Below are 15,453 nucleotides of genomic sequence, written 5' to 3' on the forward strand. Positions count from 1 at the left end.
AGCAGCTTTGCAGATATTATTCCTCCTGCCCGGGAGGTTCCAGCCGATGTGAGATCCGTGAGCAGTGAAATCACAGGCATGCCTGATGCTGACAGCTTTCTCATGTGACAGTGTACGCATTGCATCTCATTGATGCCCAAGTTGTTCAGCAAGCTGTAGAAAGAGAGGTCATTTTGTGTGATAGAAAGACTTGCTGTTGAAAATAAAGTGTATGCTACCAACTGGAAGATCTAAAAATATTTTCTTTGCGTTTGGATAGGAAGATGAACTGCTTCTAAAACTGTGTCTTACTTAGCATTGAACAAACAGTAAAAATGGTTCCTCAGAACAACTGAAAGGGATTTTGTGGATTTTTTGCATTTTTTTTAAGTTTGGAATGAATGTGGTTGATAACTGAGTCATGAAATTATCTTTGTCATAAAGGAAAACATGATGCATTCAATTATGTGTATGAGACAGATAAATCTTGTAGTACCTACAGCATTTGTGTACCAGCTTTAATAAACTGTTGAAATAGCTTGCTTCTGCTGGGTTTGTGTTAGCAGCAGCTGTGAGTTCACAGAGACTGGAGATGGCAAGTAGCAAATAACTTGATACAGAAAATAGATTTGTTTATCAAACCACATTATATGAGGATATAGGACTACAGGCAGAAATCCTGGCCCCACTGAAAGAACTGGGGATTTTGATATTGGCCTCACTGGGGCAAGCATTTCAATGTATCAGCTCTATACTGACTTACTTCCACATTTTACTTGTAGCAAATAATTATTATTATACACATTGCCATTTTTCTGGTTTGAAGCAAAAATCTTCATTGACATTAATAAATTGTGATTATCATTGGTTTGAGAGTATATGTATTCATAAAATATATTTATAAAGCTAAAATGTTTGAATTTAGTTTTAACAGATTTCAGAGAGTAAAATCAGTAAATGCATGTATCTATTTTTGTTGTATTCACTGAGTGAATTCCCTAAGAACAGATCTAAAATTATTAAAAAGTGATGTCATTTAAGAAAAACTGGAACAAGTCAATACAAGTCTTAGGAGTGCTAAAAAGCACTGGAAGAAGCTGTCCACTTATTTATGTACCTTACCATCTGCAGCCACTGGAATGGTGTCCTTTCCTCCTACTGTTTCTTCAGAAAATGAAGCCTGGTATATTTTCTAAAAAACCATCAATCAATGAAAAAAAAATTTTATAGCAAATGTTAGCAATTCCCAAATTATTCTAAAGGCTAACGAGCTGTGTCTTCTTTATTTTTTTTTGTACTGGAATGTAAACACTGGTAAATAACACTGACTGAAAAAGAGTTGAGTTGCATCCTAAGATTAGTTATTTTTAAGCAATAGATATGTATCTGAAAGCATAAGCACAACTGTTAAATTACAGTCTCAAATCCATGTATTCAAATCACTCTTCTCCCCTCAAATGAAAAAATCTGACTCAGAGGAGCTCCAGTAACAGAGAGGAGTTGATGAAAACAGCGATCTAGTTCCACATGTGTTTAAATTATTCTGTCTCCTTGGAAACGCTGCTGCTGCAGATGGATTTGGCTTTTGGTGGCTAAAAATATCTACCTCTTAATAATGACAGCATAAAAGATACTGAATAAAACTACTGTGCTGTCACTAGTTTTAAAGTTCCCTAATGATTCAGGTATTCTACATGAACTACAGATTTGCATTTTCTGTCCAGTATTCCCTGTCAGCTGCTGCCAACACTCACCAGCTCAGTGGAAAGGAGATAAGCTCATTAGCCTATGCTGGAGATCCTGCTGAGAAGGGATCATGTGAGTGGGAGAAAGACTGGATGAAGAGTTTGAAACCAGGTAGAAAGTTGGTTAAAAAAATCATAGCGGTGATGCAGATATGTGTTGTATAATATTTGAAGATACAGGTTTATTCCCAGGGAAGTCTATGATAGGAAAAATGTGCTTAAACCATGCCTTTGTAAGTTGACAACCTGTAAAGGCAATTTTTTTTTTTATTTACTGCATTAATGAATGCTTCCTTGTCAGTTGTATCTGCAGGTGACTGAAATATTATACAAACCATTTTAAGTAAAATACTAAATTACCTCAAACAAAAGCCAAAATCTAAATTACTAAGGAACGTGTTGTAAGCAAGAAATGCCATTCTATGACTTAGCATTGCTAAGAAAGTTAATCTTTTAAAGAATTAATTATTTTCAATTAAGAATTTGTAGCCACTGCTTTCAACAGTTGGACTCTATGATACTTGTGAGTTCCTTCCAACTTGGGATGTTCTATGATACTACTTTTTTTAAATCCTGTTCTTTATTATTTATTCCCTCCATATATCATCACTTCTTTTGTTGTTAACTGCTCTTTAGTATAAATGAACAATATCACTGCTATTTTTTCGATTTCTCCTTTCCCATTGGATGGCTTCCTGATTGTGCCTAGAAAACAAAATAAACGGCATTTTCTTAATGGGTTAAATATACCCATTTTCTCTTATTTTGTTGATATATATGTGATTTTTTTGGTTTTTTTTGGTAACATGTTAGTCAGCATGCTGATTAATTTTTCATTATTGAACAGGGTATTTTTCCTGTTACGCTGTGTCTTAAAGGTAGTATTAAAACATTACAAGGTATTGTTACACCTACATATAATGAATCCTCTGCAAATTAATAATAAAATCCATTTTTAGCTGACAACAGAAGTACCAAAGGTCACTTAAAGTTGAATACTTTATTTTGATTACTTGAAATCACAGATTTAGGTTGGAAAAGAACTCTGAGATCATTGAGTCCAACTTAAACTGAAACACTATCATATCAACCAGACCATGGCACTAAGTACCACATTCAGCCCTTCCTTAAACATCTTCAGGAATGGTGACTCCATCACCTCCCTGGGCAGCCCATTCCAATATCCAGTCACCCTTCTGTGAAGAAATTCTTCCTAATGTCTAACCTGAACCTTCCCTGGCACAGCTGAAGACTGTCCTCTCATCCTGTCACTAGCTGCTTGGGAGAAGAGGCCAACACCCCCCCGGGTACAACCTCCTTTCATGTATTTATAGAGAGGGGTGAGGTCAACCCTGAGCCTCCTTTTCTCCAAGCTAAACAACCCCAGCTCCTCAGCCACTCCTCATAGGACAAGTTCTCCAGATCCTTCACCTTCAGTCTTGTTGCACTTCTCTGGACACACTCCAGCACCTCAGCATTCTTCCTGAATTGAGGGGCCCAGAACTGGACACAGGACTCCAGGTGAGGCCTCACCAGTGCTGAATACAGGGGAACAGTAATGCTGGCTATGTTATTTCTGATACAAGCCAGGATGTCTTTGGCCTTCTTGACCACCTGGGCACAGACTGGCTCATGTTCAGCCACTGTCGATCAGCACCCCCAGCTCCTTTTCTGCTGGGCCACTTTCCAGACATTCTTGCCCCAGGCTGTAAGTGCTGTATGGGGTTGTTCTGACCAAGGTTCAGGACCTGGCACTTGGTCTTCTTGAACCTCATGCTGTTGGTCTCAGCCCATTGAGCCAGCCTGTCCCAGGTCCCTCTGCAGAACCTCACTACCCTTCAGCAGATTAAGGCTGTGAATTTGGTGATGGTACACTCAATTCCCTCATTCAGTTCATCAGTAAAGATATTGAACAGAACTGGGCCCAACACTGATCCCGAGGGGACACCACTAGTGACCAGATGCCACCTGGCTGCAGCACCGTTCACCACCACTGTCTGAGCCCTGCCATCCAGCCAGTTCTTAACCTGGTGATATGAGTGAGAGGAAAGGATCCGGTATCTTCCATTCTGTAAGAAACTATTAGCATACTAAGAAAGCAGATTATTGAATGGATTATAGAAACTTTTCTATGAGAAAAATAAAATTTAATCATAGCAGACCTTCTTATTGGGAATAATTTGTTTTCTACTGAGATAGACAAACTTGAGTTGTTTAATTTTAACCCCCACTTTTCTAAGTACATAGTTTAAGATTCCATAGAGATAATAAGTAAATCTAAACATTATTTGAGGAAGTAAAGGTATGATATCTTATTGGAAGTAGCATCATTGCATTTTATATTGGTAGTCAAGTTGTGCCAATTTGACATGAATCATTTGGGTTTTGGTGTTTTTTTGGATATAGAAGCAGAAGTTCTCATCTGGTGAAAATACTCATGAGAAAGTTTGTTGCATATTGCCTCTCATGCCTTGGTTGTGGAAGATGGGGATGATAACATGGAGAAGTACTGCTTTTTTTTGTTTGTTTGTTTGGTTTGGAATTTTTTATAAAGAGTTACAGACAGATGAGCTGAAGCTTCTGCCAGGCTAGATTTTTCCAGCAATTTTTAGCATTGCTTGTTCACGCCTGAAGAAAGACAGTTCTGTGCTGTACAGCTAATATCAGACCATGCAAGTGAAGACAAGTTATCTTACCACATTAGCTGCTCTCAAGAAAACCCCCAAACTATCTATTCATCTTGTTTCTAAAGTCTAATCTCCTAAAATGAGACTTTTTTAAATCTTGTCACATCAAAGTAGTACCATTATTGTCAATAATTATGGCCAGAGCAAGGTATGTTGTTTTGTTACCTAAAATTTGCACCACTTGGATGCATACACACATCCCCTAATAAATAAACAGTTAAGGTGGAAGAGTTTGCTCCCATCTTTTTAGGAAAAAAAAAAAAAGGGTGGGGGGGAACCCAGTTCAGAGTGAGTTTTGCAAATATATTTCAGCACGTTTTTGTGTTACATGTTCATACTGTTGCTCTGGGAATTCAAGTGTTATGAGTTGGGGTGTGTTGGGTGTTTTTGTGGGTTTGTTTGATTTGTTTTGTTGGTTTGTTTTTCAAAACTCTGTTAAAGATTATGTATTTCAGAGGAGAGAATGGCTGCCCCTTGTGTCAAGATGCAGAGAACATGGGGCAGAAGAGGAGAGCTGTTGAATTTGTGCTCTCTCTGCTGGCTTTGATGTTAATGGTGAAGGAGCAGCCAGGCTGTGTGTCAAACAGCAGGCAACAGGGAGCTGAGTACCATTGTATTGGGGTTACAGAGGTGGGAAGGCTCCTTTGGCATTTGCCAGTCATGACCGTGCTGAACTTCGACAGGAGCTTACTGAGATACACAGGATACCCTGCCATGTTGTGCAGTTCCTCTGCAGGCAGTGCTCGCTCACTGCCTGTTCACTGACTAATGTTCATGAAAGAACAGTGGGGGAAATCAGCACTGAAATACTACGAAGAGGTGTTGCAATGAGCCAATTAGTATTACTACTGGGGCTAATCAGAGCAAAATTTATATAAAAGACTGCTTATTTCCAGCACTCAGGAAATTGACAGCATTCCAATCTTGGTTACAGAGCTGGACCCTACTGCCATTCTTGCAGCTGGGAGCAGCATAATCCAAAGCTGCTGTGCCAAAAGCACTGCTGCCAGTCTCAGAACCTCACTCCAGGTGTTGGGAAGGTGCTAAGCAAGTCAAATGTTCTATGTCCTTTTGCAGAGAGGTGCAGTAAAGATGTGTTGTTGGTATGCTGTCTTCCATGTAGCAGACAGACCAGTTCTCCCCATCACCTGCATCCTCATTCTGCTCTAAGGTCTGTGTATCTGTAGAAGCCAGTAGGACTGGTAGCAGTGTTTTCTCTGTTTTCATACTTTAGTTTTATGAAGGGTTGTGACATCTCCTGACCAGACCTTTGCTTCAAGTAGTCCGGCAGTACAGTCTAAACAGCAGTAAACCTTTCCTGGGAGCATACATACAAAACACTGAAATTTATTCTGAAATACAGATAGTAATTTTTTTTTTTTTCCTTTAAAAAGAACAAACGAAAATCTTCTGCAGAGATTTTAGGTGAAGAGATTATAACTGAAGGAATTTCATCATGAAGACTTAAAAATATAGAAGCACTCAATACCAGATCTTCAGTAATGTTACCTTTGGAAAGGACTTGGACAGGTGCTGCTAAAAGTGTCCTAAGTTACTTATATGCAGGTTAGGCATTATGAACTTGAGTTTGTGATCCAGCTTGAGCGTGTCTTTCTCCTGAATCTCCTCTGTCCCTCTAGGACTTGGTGTGATTTATGCATCTTTCATTCTCATAGAAGCAGTTCTTGCTGTAGCAAGCTTGGAAAATTGTTATAAATGAAACACAAGCTCAAACTAAACAGCTTTTTTTGACAAATCTCATCTTGACATGAAAGCTGTCTTGCTGAATGCCTCTGAATCCCTTTCTCCCTGGTTGCACCTTCACCATCGGAGACCTGTCTGCTAAGCTCCTGGGTTCCTAGTTGAATTACTACTACTTCTTACTTGTGTTATTTTGCTCCCTGGGGAGCATGCTGAGAGAAAACTTGAGAACTAGCCTAGAATTTTCTTCTGTTGGCTGAATTTTAAAAGCGTTTAATTCAACTGTTGATATCAGTTGATGTAGCTAAGAGGTAGAAAGCAATTTTACTGCTGTTATACGCAGGACTCTTGCACTTAGATGATGGAGGGGGGATATTTGCATGCTCGGTGCATGTGAGATTCTTTTGGAAGACTAAGGGAGCCAGATCTACCAGCATTTCATCCGTACTGATTGCAGAGACAGGAGGTAAGCATATGCCAACATTGTTTCTGCATTTTAAATTCCTTGCCAGTGGAGCTAGGTGGCATGTGTTAGTGTACAACAATGTGTAGGCAGTCTAGAAGATTAGAGGATTAGTACTCAAGTGTGAAATCAGGAGTGCTGTAAAGTGGTGGTATAGAAACACTGCAAAGAGCAGACTTGGCAGGATTTGGCTTGCAATGCCAGAACAGATTCCCCAGGATGAATTGCGCAGTCTTATCCTGCAGGATTTACTTGGTGCTGTGGACTTAGACTGAAGCAATTGAAGAGAGGAAGACTTTTTCTGTTTTATGTTTGTGTAACTTGACCACAGCTGTAAGCACAAATATATGAGTAAGATTATACTAATGGTTTTCCCTGTGCCTATACAGTTTAGTGTCTTAAGTGGGATTGGCTTGCTATGTGTTTTTAACTTTCACAGACTGTAGTACTGAAACTACCCAAGTCTACCTTTGGCAACTGGTGCTTGTGATTAGAGCTGCCAAATACAGCAAAACATGTATTGCAAACGTTAATTTGAATTCTGAACAGCTGTTTGATTCATGTTGGTGTACCTTTGTTGTTCACTGTTTGTAAGCATACATGCAAATGACTTTTTTGTCTGCATTAATGCAGTTCTTTAGTAATTTTAGAATAGTCATTTTTAGAAGCAAGTAATATTCTAAATATCTGTGTGAGTGATGATGTCACTGTAGGTACTTTTGGGTTTCACTACCTGCTCCCCTCCCGAATTTAAAACTGTCAGTTACACACAGCAATAATTCAGTGCAATATGTGGAACCAAGCAAGCACATTGAGTAATTCAAAACCATCTCTGCTGCTAACATTTATTCACAGGTAGAAAAAATGTCTTTTAAAAAAAAATGAAGCTTTGTTTGCAAGCTAAGAAAAAGACCTAAATTCAAAACCAGTATTAATCACTACAAATAACCCAAATGTCTCTGTTTGTGAGCATCAATATTCATGATTTGACTGTGAAATTATTTGCCAAGTCTCCCTAGCATGTTATAGTACATGCTGACTGGCCAGTGGGTGGGAGTTGTTTGTGATGAGTACTTTGCAGTAATGTTTTATGTGTAACATCTGTTTTCTGCATCCTCCTGTTCAGTTTGAAGTAATTTGCATAGAAGTGTTTTATGTTCGGAAGAGAATCTGTGTTGCTGCTACAGTCTTTAAATTTTTCTGTATTTTCAGATGGTTCATTTGAGACAAAGCAAAATCCAGTGTGACTCATAGGACAGGTGTTTATTTAATGCTGCCTTTATTTTGGTTTCTATTTTCAGATCAGAACTTTTTATCCAGGTAGATTTTATAATAAAATGTGATCAGGTCTCAAGAAGGAATTAGTACAAAATAAGATTTCATAAATGAATCAAAGAAACAAGTAATTAGATTTCTTCCCCTTCCCATGCCTTCCCAACCCCAAGTGCCAATGTATTCTTGGGCTTTTTTCTCTTGATTTTTCCTGAGTTTTAGTCAATACCTGATTTCTGTAGCGAGGCTTTTTCTCTTAACTCATGAAGGTATGTAATTTGAAGCAGGGTCGTATTTTATTATTTCATATTTGGTTTTTTATGCTTACTGCATATGGTACATGCTTGGTGTTTGTCTTCACAGGTATATTCCATGCTTCTTCAGTTTCCCAAGTGATGTTGTATGAGCTGTATACTATAATGCTGAACATTCCAAAACATTCATTTGAAGATTTTGGAAGAATGAAAATATCTCTGGATTTGTCTTTGTGACTTGTCCAGATTTCGTCTGGGAAAGAGTTTGCTTTATTCTCAGTAGTTGCTTTAGTGCTTTTTGGGTTCAGTATGAGAATGATGTTGATAACACACTCATATCAACAGTTGTTGCTAAGTGGTGCTTACCCTAAGTCAAGGACTTTTCAGTGTCTCCTGCGCTGTCAGTGAGGAGCTGCACAAGGGGCTGTGGTGAGCATGGCCAGGGCAGCTGACCTGAACTGGCCAAAGGGATATTCCATACCACAGATTGTCACGGCCAGCATATAAACTGGGGGATTTACCAGGAAGGAGGCCAGTCACTGCTTGAGCACAGACTGGGCATCAGTCAGAAAGTGGTGAGCAAATGTACTGTGCATCACTTGTCTGTCTTGGGATCTGTTGCTCTCTCCCTCTCCTTAAAATTGCAATTATTGTTGTTATTATTATGATCATTATTAAATTTTGTTTCAATTATTAAATGGTTCTTATCTCAACACATGAGGTTTACCTTTTTTATTTTTAATTCTCCCTCCCACTGCAGGGTGGGGAGGGGGAGTGAAGGAGCAGCTGCATGGTATTTATTTGCTGGCTGTTGTTAAACCACGACACCGCTGCACCAAGATTTTGTCAATTCCTTATTTTCATGTTGCAGCTTTTTGTCTGTTGTAGTAGTATCTTTTAGCACATTTCAAAGCAATAGCTGAAGTGCAAGTTATGAGACATGCTTTTACCTCTCCTTACAGTGCTTATCTCATGTGGTCCTGGAGCTTTTTTTGTGGATTATTTTTTGGTTTACTTTTTTCCTGTCTATATGTGTGTCAGTGAGACACTGAGGATATGGCAACTTAAACTTAGGTTTTGTAGAACAAGTTTGGCAGTGTATGTTGTTGTTGTTGTTGCAATGCCATAAGAATTTCCTCTTGGGAGCACTGGTATATGAATGCACTGTTGTCCCTCCCCTTCACTCCCTTGGTAATTCTAACATCACTCTTCTGGGGGTTTTTACTGGGATTTGGAGATGCCTGCTGCAATGAGATTGTTACAAAGATTTTCTAAAGTTTCCAGCCTTTTTAAGTACTAGGAAAAAATCAAACCAGCCAGGCTTTTACATTATTTTACTTTGTAGGTTCCAGGTAGTATTGTGAGTGTTTTAAATATAACCCCCACACTTACATGGGATTTTTGTCTTCTAGTAATAACATGTTGCCTCTGAATTTGAATATATGGTGCCTGCCAATTATCTGGCATCATAGCAAGGCAAAGCCTGTTGCCATGGAGCTTTGAGGACCTGAATTCAGCATACCTGCAGCTAGAGAACTAGAGAAATGGTCTCTTTGTAGGAGTAGTTTCTTCAGGGTGGAGGAAAACTAGGAAAGAAAGGAGGAAAAAATGGATAAAGGAAGGAAAAAATGGATAGGGGATGTTTAAGAAAGATGTATCCTTCTCGCAGCCTACATCCATTATATGCTTCTGCTGTGTCAGGTTGCCATTTTCTTGAAGAATCCTTAACTGTGCCAGGCAATTGGTGTTTGACCTAGAGCTCACAGCATTGTGTGTGTTAGCTGGTTTTCCTTGCTTTAATACTCTGCTCCCTCCTTTTCAACTTTGTTTTGCTTTGCCGTGGATTAATGGCACATGAGCATGGTGAGGGATGGCAGAGGATGATGTATCACATTGCTGTGCAAGGATTTTTTGTGGGAAGGATGTATCAACAAACAGGAAAGCTTCCAGTGCCTGCTTGTTACTCAGTTGTGTGAATCAGCAGGACGCTGCTCCAAATGAATCATAGCTACTAGACAGCTATTTAGTAATCATCCAGAAAGGTCTGTTTCTAATTGAACTTTTCAAGACAACTTTTGCTCTTTTAAACTTTTTAAGTTTCATGTAGCAGATCTCTGAACTGTAGCTGGTGTTTGGTTTTCAGTGTTTGCCTCTGAAGGCTGAATCTCACTGGTGTCTTACTGGAAGTCCAAGCATATTGTTTCACCACTCTGCAGTTGTTTTTCTTAGTCATGTTGTTTGGTTCCCATAGTCAGTTGTGGACTTCTGTGTACTGGATTCTATACCTATGTACGTTTGCTCATTTTTTTGTTTTCAGAATACATATATTGCTACAGCACTTTTCTATTTGAGTTTTCCCATCCTGTGTGGTGGTACTTTTTCATATGCCCTAAGTGACTTGTGTTAGCAAAACTGTACTGCTGTGTACTTACATTATCTGGATGATTCCTCTTATCAGATATGGGATCTATGTATAGTTTTGCTTTCCATTCATGTATTGAAAAGTTGACTTGTGTACATGTTTGGGACCTTATTCCCCAATAGGGAATATTGGGGAAAAATATTTCAAAGACCAATTAAGTTGAGTTCCCTGTCCTGGTTTCCAGATTGTGGACTTAGGGAACCTTTCATGATATCACTGACTCTGTGGCCTCATTGCTAGTAGAAGTTTGACTGTTGCTTATTCCTATTGGTCTCTGGCATATATCCCTGCCTTCCACTGGGATATATCACATAATGAGCAGAGAGAAAATAACACTTTAATAAACAGCATTGGGTTGTGTGTCCCATGCTTAGTATGTCCTAGTTCCTGGAGAAGTGGGTCTCGCAGGTACTGCAGGATGCCTGTGTAAACAAGGCAATCAGACAGAACATGCCTTGTGTGCTACTGTGCAGATGTGCCTCTTTCTGAAGAATATTGGCTTATGGAGAGGCATCTGTTTATACAGATGTTATTCTGAAGGGATCTCCCGCTGGTACATAGTGTATACAAACAGCTTTAGATACTCTAATCTATCTGTGTGATAGCCAAGCTCTTAAATAATGGAAGTGTCTCCTTTCCCCCACGTAACATTTTCCTGGGGAGACTTGATAGCAGAAAGATAAGAATCAACAGATCTCGGAAAAGTGGCAACACGTAAATTGTATCGCAACTACTTTGTCAAAAAACCTTCTCGATAATCTTCTTAGAAGAGATTCAGAACAAAAATCAGGCAACAGTCACACTAAATATATATAATGGATAGTTATGCCTTCTTGTGTTGGGGTGAAACTCAGGTTCTGCAGTATTCCTGTACCTCCTGGCTTATCTAAATCAGCTAGCTGAGTGTAGAGCTAACCTATATGCCGTTTCCAAGGACCCTGGGAATAACTTGTTATGGTTCTTTTTATAAATCTTAATGAAATGGCTTTTCTTCTACCAGGTTGTGGTACTTGTTGCAAATGTAGGCTGTACCAAAAGCAAGCAAATTTAAAACCCTTTGTTGTGAAAAATATTTGTTTCTGCCACTTGTGAACAGTTCTGGCTGTTGAGACTCTCTATCTGCAACGGCTTTACTGATGTGCAAGATGCACATTAGTCATCCAGTCACTGTGTGGTATCGTGGTGGAAGACACTGTCTGACAGAAGGGCTTTTGTCTGGAAATCATCTCAGCTTCTGAAATCGGATCTTGCTCTCTGACAGTCTGTGCACTAGTGATGATTGCAGCTATTAGGTTTGCCTTGCAGGGCACTTATGACTGAGATTCTTTGGACCTGGAACTTCACAACTCCTGTATCCACAATTTCAATGGGCACAGATATGGATTTGATTTAGGTCTCACTTGTACAATAAACTCCTTGTCACTCATTTCTCACTCTCTTCACTGAGATGTTTGAGTGTAAGCATTTTCTTTCTCACACTCCAGCTGCTTCTTTACCCTCTTCTGCAGTCAAGCTATAATCCTGTGGATTTGATATTGCAGGCTGTTGCCATGGAAATAATGGTGATTTCACAATTTCAGTGCTGTAAGCACTGCAGGAGGCAATGGAAAAGGTAGTTGGCAAGAGATATAGTGAGGACGTGGGGGACAATTCAGAGGAGTTGTTTCTAAATCTTTTTTTCAGGAAAGGGGTAAGGGGTTTCTTCCCCCTCTTTGTAATTGTGGGGTTTCAGCGTGTGTATGTTTAGTTCTTTTCTTTCTTTTTTTTTTTTTTCTGTGTGTAAATGTGTTTTTATTAAGGTTGATTCATAAAAATGTCATGTATTCTTACATTTTTTGCAAAGGTTATTACAAAGTGATGCTAAATTCTCCTTTCAATGTCCTCAGAATAAAAATACAATCCTTTCTTTGCAGTTTATAGTAATTCATTTTTGGACAAAAGGGCAGAGGTTGAGATCTAAGTATATTCTGTTTGAGTCATATATTTAGCCTGAAGAAATCCCTTTCAGGAAAACCTTTTTTTTTTCATAAATAGTAAAACAAGCTGAGAACATCATGGTGAGCATATGCATTCAAAGCTGTCTTACTGAGAGTATTAAATCCTAATATATTCGTTATTTAATTTTTAGTGTGCTCTGCATATGAACAAGTTGGGAGCTGAAAGTCATGTTTATGCAGCAACTGTTCTTAGCATTATGTCAGGATTCCATGTCTATACTGAAATCTTTTCTCTAATTTAGACAAAGCTATAAAGGTAGAGTGAAGCTTACTGGAGGAAATAACTTTTTATAAAATCAATCGAATTGGCAGCTTAACAGGATGAAGGCAAGTGACATTCAGAAGCATGAAACCTTCTGGTACTATACGCTTAAAAGCATCAAACAGCAGCCTTTTTTCCCCAGCTATTTACAATAGCATTTCACTGCTTAGTGTAGTCAGAGAGTAGATATTATCTGTAACTTTTAACTTAAGATCTTAGAATTAATTTTCACTCTTCAGTAGGATGTAATCAGTAGTGATGGTGACATGAAACGATCAAGATATTTTTTAATTAAAGATCGAGAAAAAAATGTTTCAGCCGATCAGATGTATTAAAGTGATCTAGGAATTGCTTTAAAATATTCTGATATTTTTTCTGCTTGGTATTTCATAAATGTGTATATGAAGATCAGCTGTTATGAAAGAGAAACAATAAGGAATATTCAACATGACTCTGGCTTTGTTGGGCAATGTTATTAGGAAGTCAAGTCCATAAGGAGAGATTCAGTCCCTTGATACTTGTTTGAATGGAAATAGTCTACATGTGTGCCAGTACTCATATCTGAATTTCAAAAAGACTATGCAAGAAACTCCTACATAAATTAAAATGACAAAATGAGCCAGAACTGTGTTTGCAGGGCCTGGCCTGATGCTGAGTTTGTCATACAGCTCTCAAATCTAATTGCAAATGTGGACATTTGTTAGTAGTGAGTATTACATAAATCAGACCTTTTAAAATAAATCAAAAGAGAATGTTTTTTCTGAACTATATTAATTAGTGAACACTGATTTTTGTCATGTAATGTTTCTTGGTGCCAAGTAAGTTTCTAAGTGTTGAATAAAGGAACATTTCTTGTGAATTTATTGGTGTATGTATACTTTATGCTTGACCCAAAATTGCTGCATGACTGAAATATATATATTTTTTTACACATGAGATTGGTTATAGAATTTTGTCTGCACTGGCAGAATACAGGTAGCATTGACATTATAGATGATAAATTTACATTACAGATGATAAATATACTGATAATTTTTTTTGACTCCTTCTTGGAAAAGTTGTTTAACACTCTTGGTAAGGAGCCGTTTAGCTACACGTCGTAGCATCTGACTGATATGTGAACTCTTCCAGGGTGAATTAATTGGAAGACCTGCACAGTAGACAGGTGTGTCAGTGCCTCATTGCCTCTGTTCCTGTTACAGGTGTATGTTGAGAGCATTGCAGCGATGAGTGGAATTTTAAAGAGGAAGTTTGAAGAAGTTGGTGGCACCTCACCCTGTTCCTGTGTGTGGGAATCAGATGATGACATGTCTAGCAGTGAAAGTGCTGACAGTGGAAGTAATGTCCATCCATCCACTTCTAATCATTTTACTCGTAAGTACTAAAGTGGTGTGTCTGGCACAATACTGCTTTTTATACAAGCTAAGAAAGGTTCGTCTTACTTGTAAGAAATACACTGAAGGCTATCTGCTTTTATTTTGAAGTGCTTTTCTGGTTTATTACATTTAAGTGCTGACACCGCAAGGAGGTACATATTTTTGAAAAATAACTATTTCATCTGATAATTGTTTCTGTGCAAATTTGTATGTCTAAATGAGTTTGAGGGGAAACTCCACTTTTAGGCTTTATCATTCATATCTAGTTAGTATGAAATGTTTTAGGTATATAAGGAGTATGTCTTCCATTTTGGGTGATGATTTGGGGGAAGAGCTTATACCAGCAGAAACTACCTTTGAAGGCCAGTGCTTCTGCTTAGTGCTGTGTGTTCAGAGTTGAGAGTAGAGTACTCAATTTGGGACAGAATCAGATCAGTCATCCTGCCCCTTGAGCCAATGCAACCATACAGCTTTCAGTCTTTTTCTTTCACTCGTTACAGGAGTAAACAGAGGAAGAAATTTGTAATCCTTCCTGAGAGGGTGTTAGATTCATATTTGATGTCTCCATGAGACACTTGAAGGACGGAAATCCTTTTCTTGTTCCCACTCAACCAGCTGAACATGAATAGTTAATTTACAGCATATTTTTCTTTTGACTTCTTGGGTTGAGGTTACCAGTTACTAAACTGGCATAAACTGTGGACTATATAAAGCCTCATATCTGCAGTAAACAGTGTGTAAATGAATAGCAGTAAGTGATTTGGATTTTATTTAACAGTTCATATGTAGCAGCAAGAAGAGGGTCTCCACTCTTCTTGTCTCCACATTTTTAGAATTTTATGTATTGACTGCCTAATAAAGCTAGGCTAGAGCTATTTGTGAATTACAGCTGGCAACAGAATTAGTGTAGCTCCTTCTCCCAAAAGGAAAAAGACTTCTCTGAGTAAGAGATACTTCTGTACCACCTTTTCTTAGAGCAGACTTTTCAAAAGTACTCTGAGGACCTGGATGTTCAGCTGAGGGTGGTGGTGAAGGGATTGTGTTTTAGTTTGACTGGGCACCACAGGAGTCTGTTCTGAAACCTGTTGTGCTTAACATCTTTAGTCACCTGAAGGAGGTGACAGTGACTTACATCATTTGCAGAGAACCACATTGAGGGGAATGGTTGATGCCCTTCAGAGAAAAACTCCCATTCAGAGGGACCTGGACAGACTGGAGGAACAGGCTGAAAGGAGACACGCAAAATTCAGCAAAGACAAATGCAGCTGTGCCCCTGGGAAGGGAGAGCCCCTGCA

The 15,453-nt window shown here is 38.7% G+C and overlaps 1 protein-coding gene across 4 annotated transcripts in view; it reads left to right on the forward strand.

Annotated features, from left to right (window-relative positions):
* Nucleotides 1-15,453, forward strand: part of CSRNP3 (cysteine and serine rich nuclear protein 3) — a 104,966-nt gene that overhangs the window by 17,732 nt on the left and 71,781 nt on the right. For 2 of the 4 annotated variants that reach the window (XM_027911501.1, XM_027911500.1), the window contains exon 2: nt 13,985-14,156. In XM_027911501.1, coding sequence (XP_027767302.1) covers nt 14,009-14,156 — 148 coding nt within the window. In that variant the 5' untranslated portion in view covers nt 13,985-14,008. Of the gene's footprint in view, nt 1-1,732; nt 1,837-8,625; nt 8,677-13,984; nt 14,157-15,453 lie in introns of those variants that run through there. The other 2 variants (XM_027911503.1, XM_027911502.1) reach the window with 2 other exon arrangements.

Source organism: Empidonax traillii, unplaced genomic scaffold (genome assembly GCF_003031625.1).
Source record: "Empidonax traillii isolate 1590-97213 ecotype Southwest subspecies unplaced genomic scaffold, ASM303162v1 scaffold33:size3420811, whole genome shotgun sequence".
Lineage (NCBI taxonomy): Eukaryota > Metazoa > Chordata > Aves > Passeriformes > Tyrannidae > Empidonax > Empidonax traillii.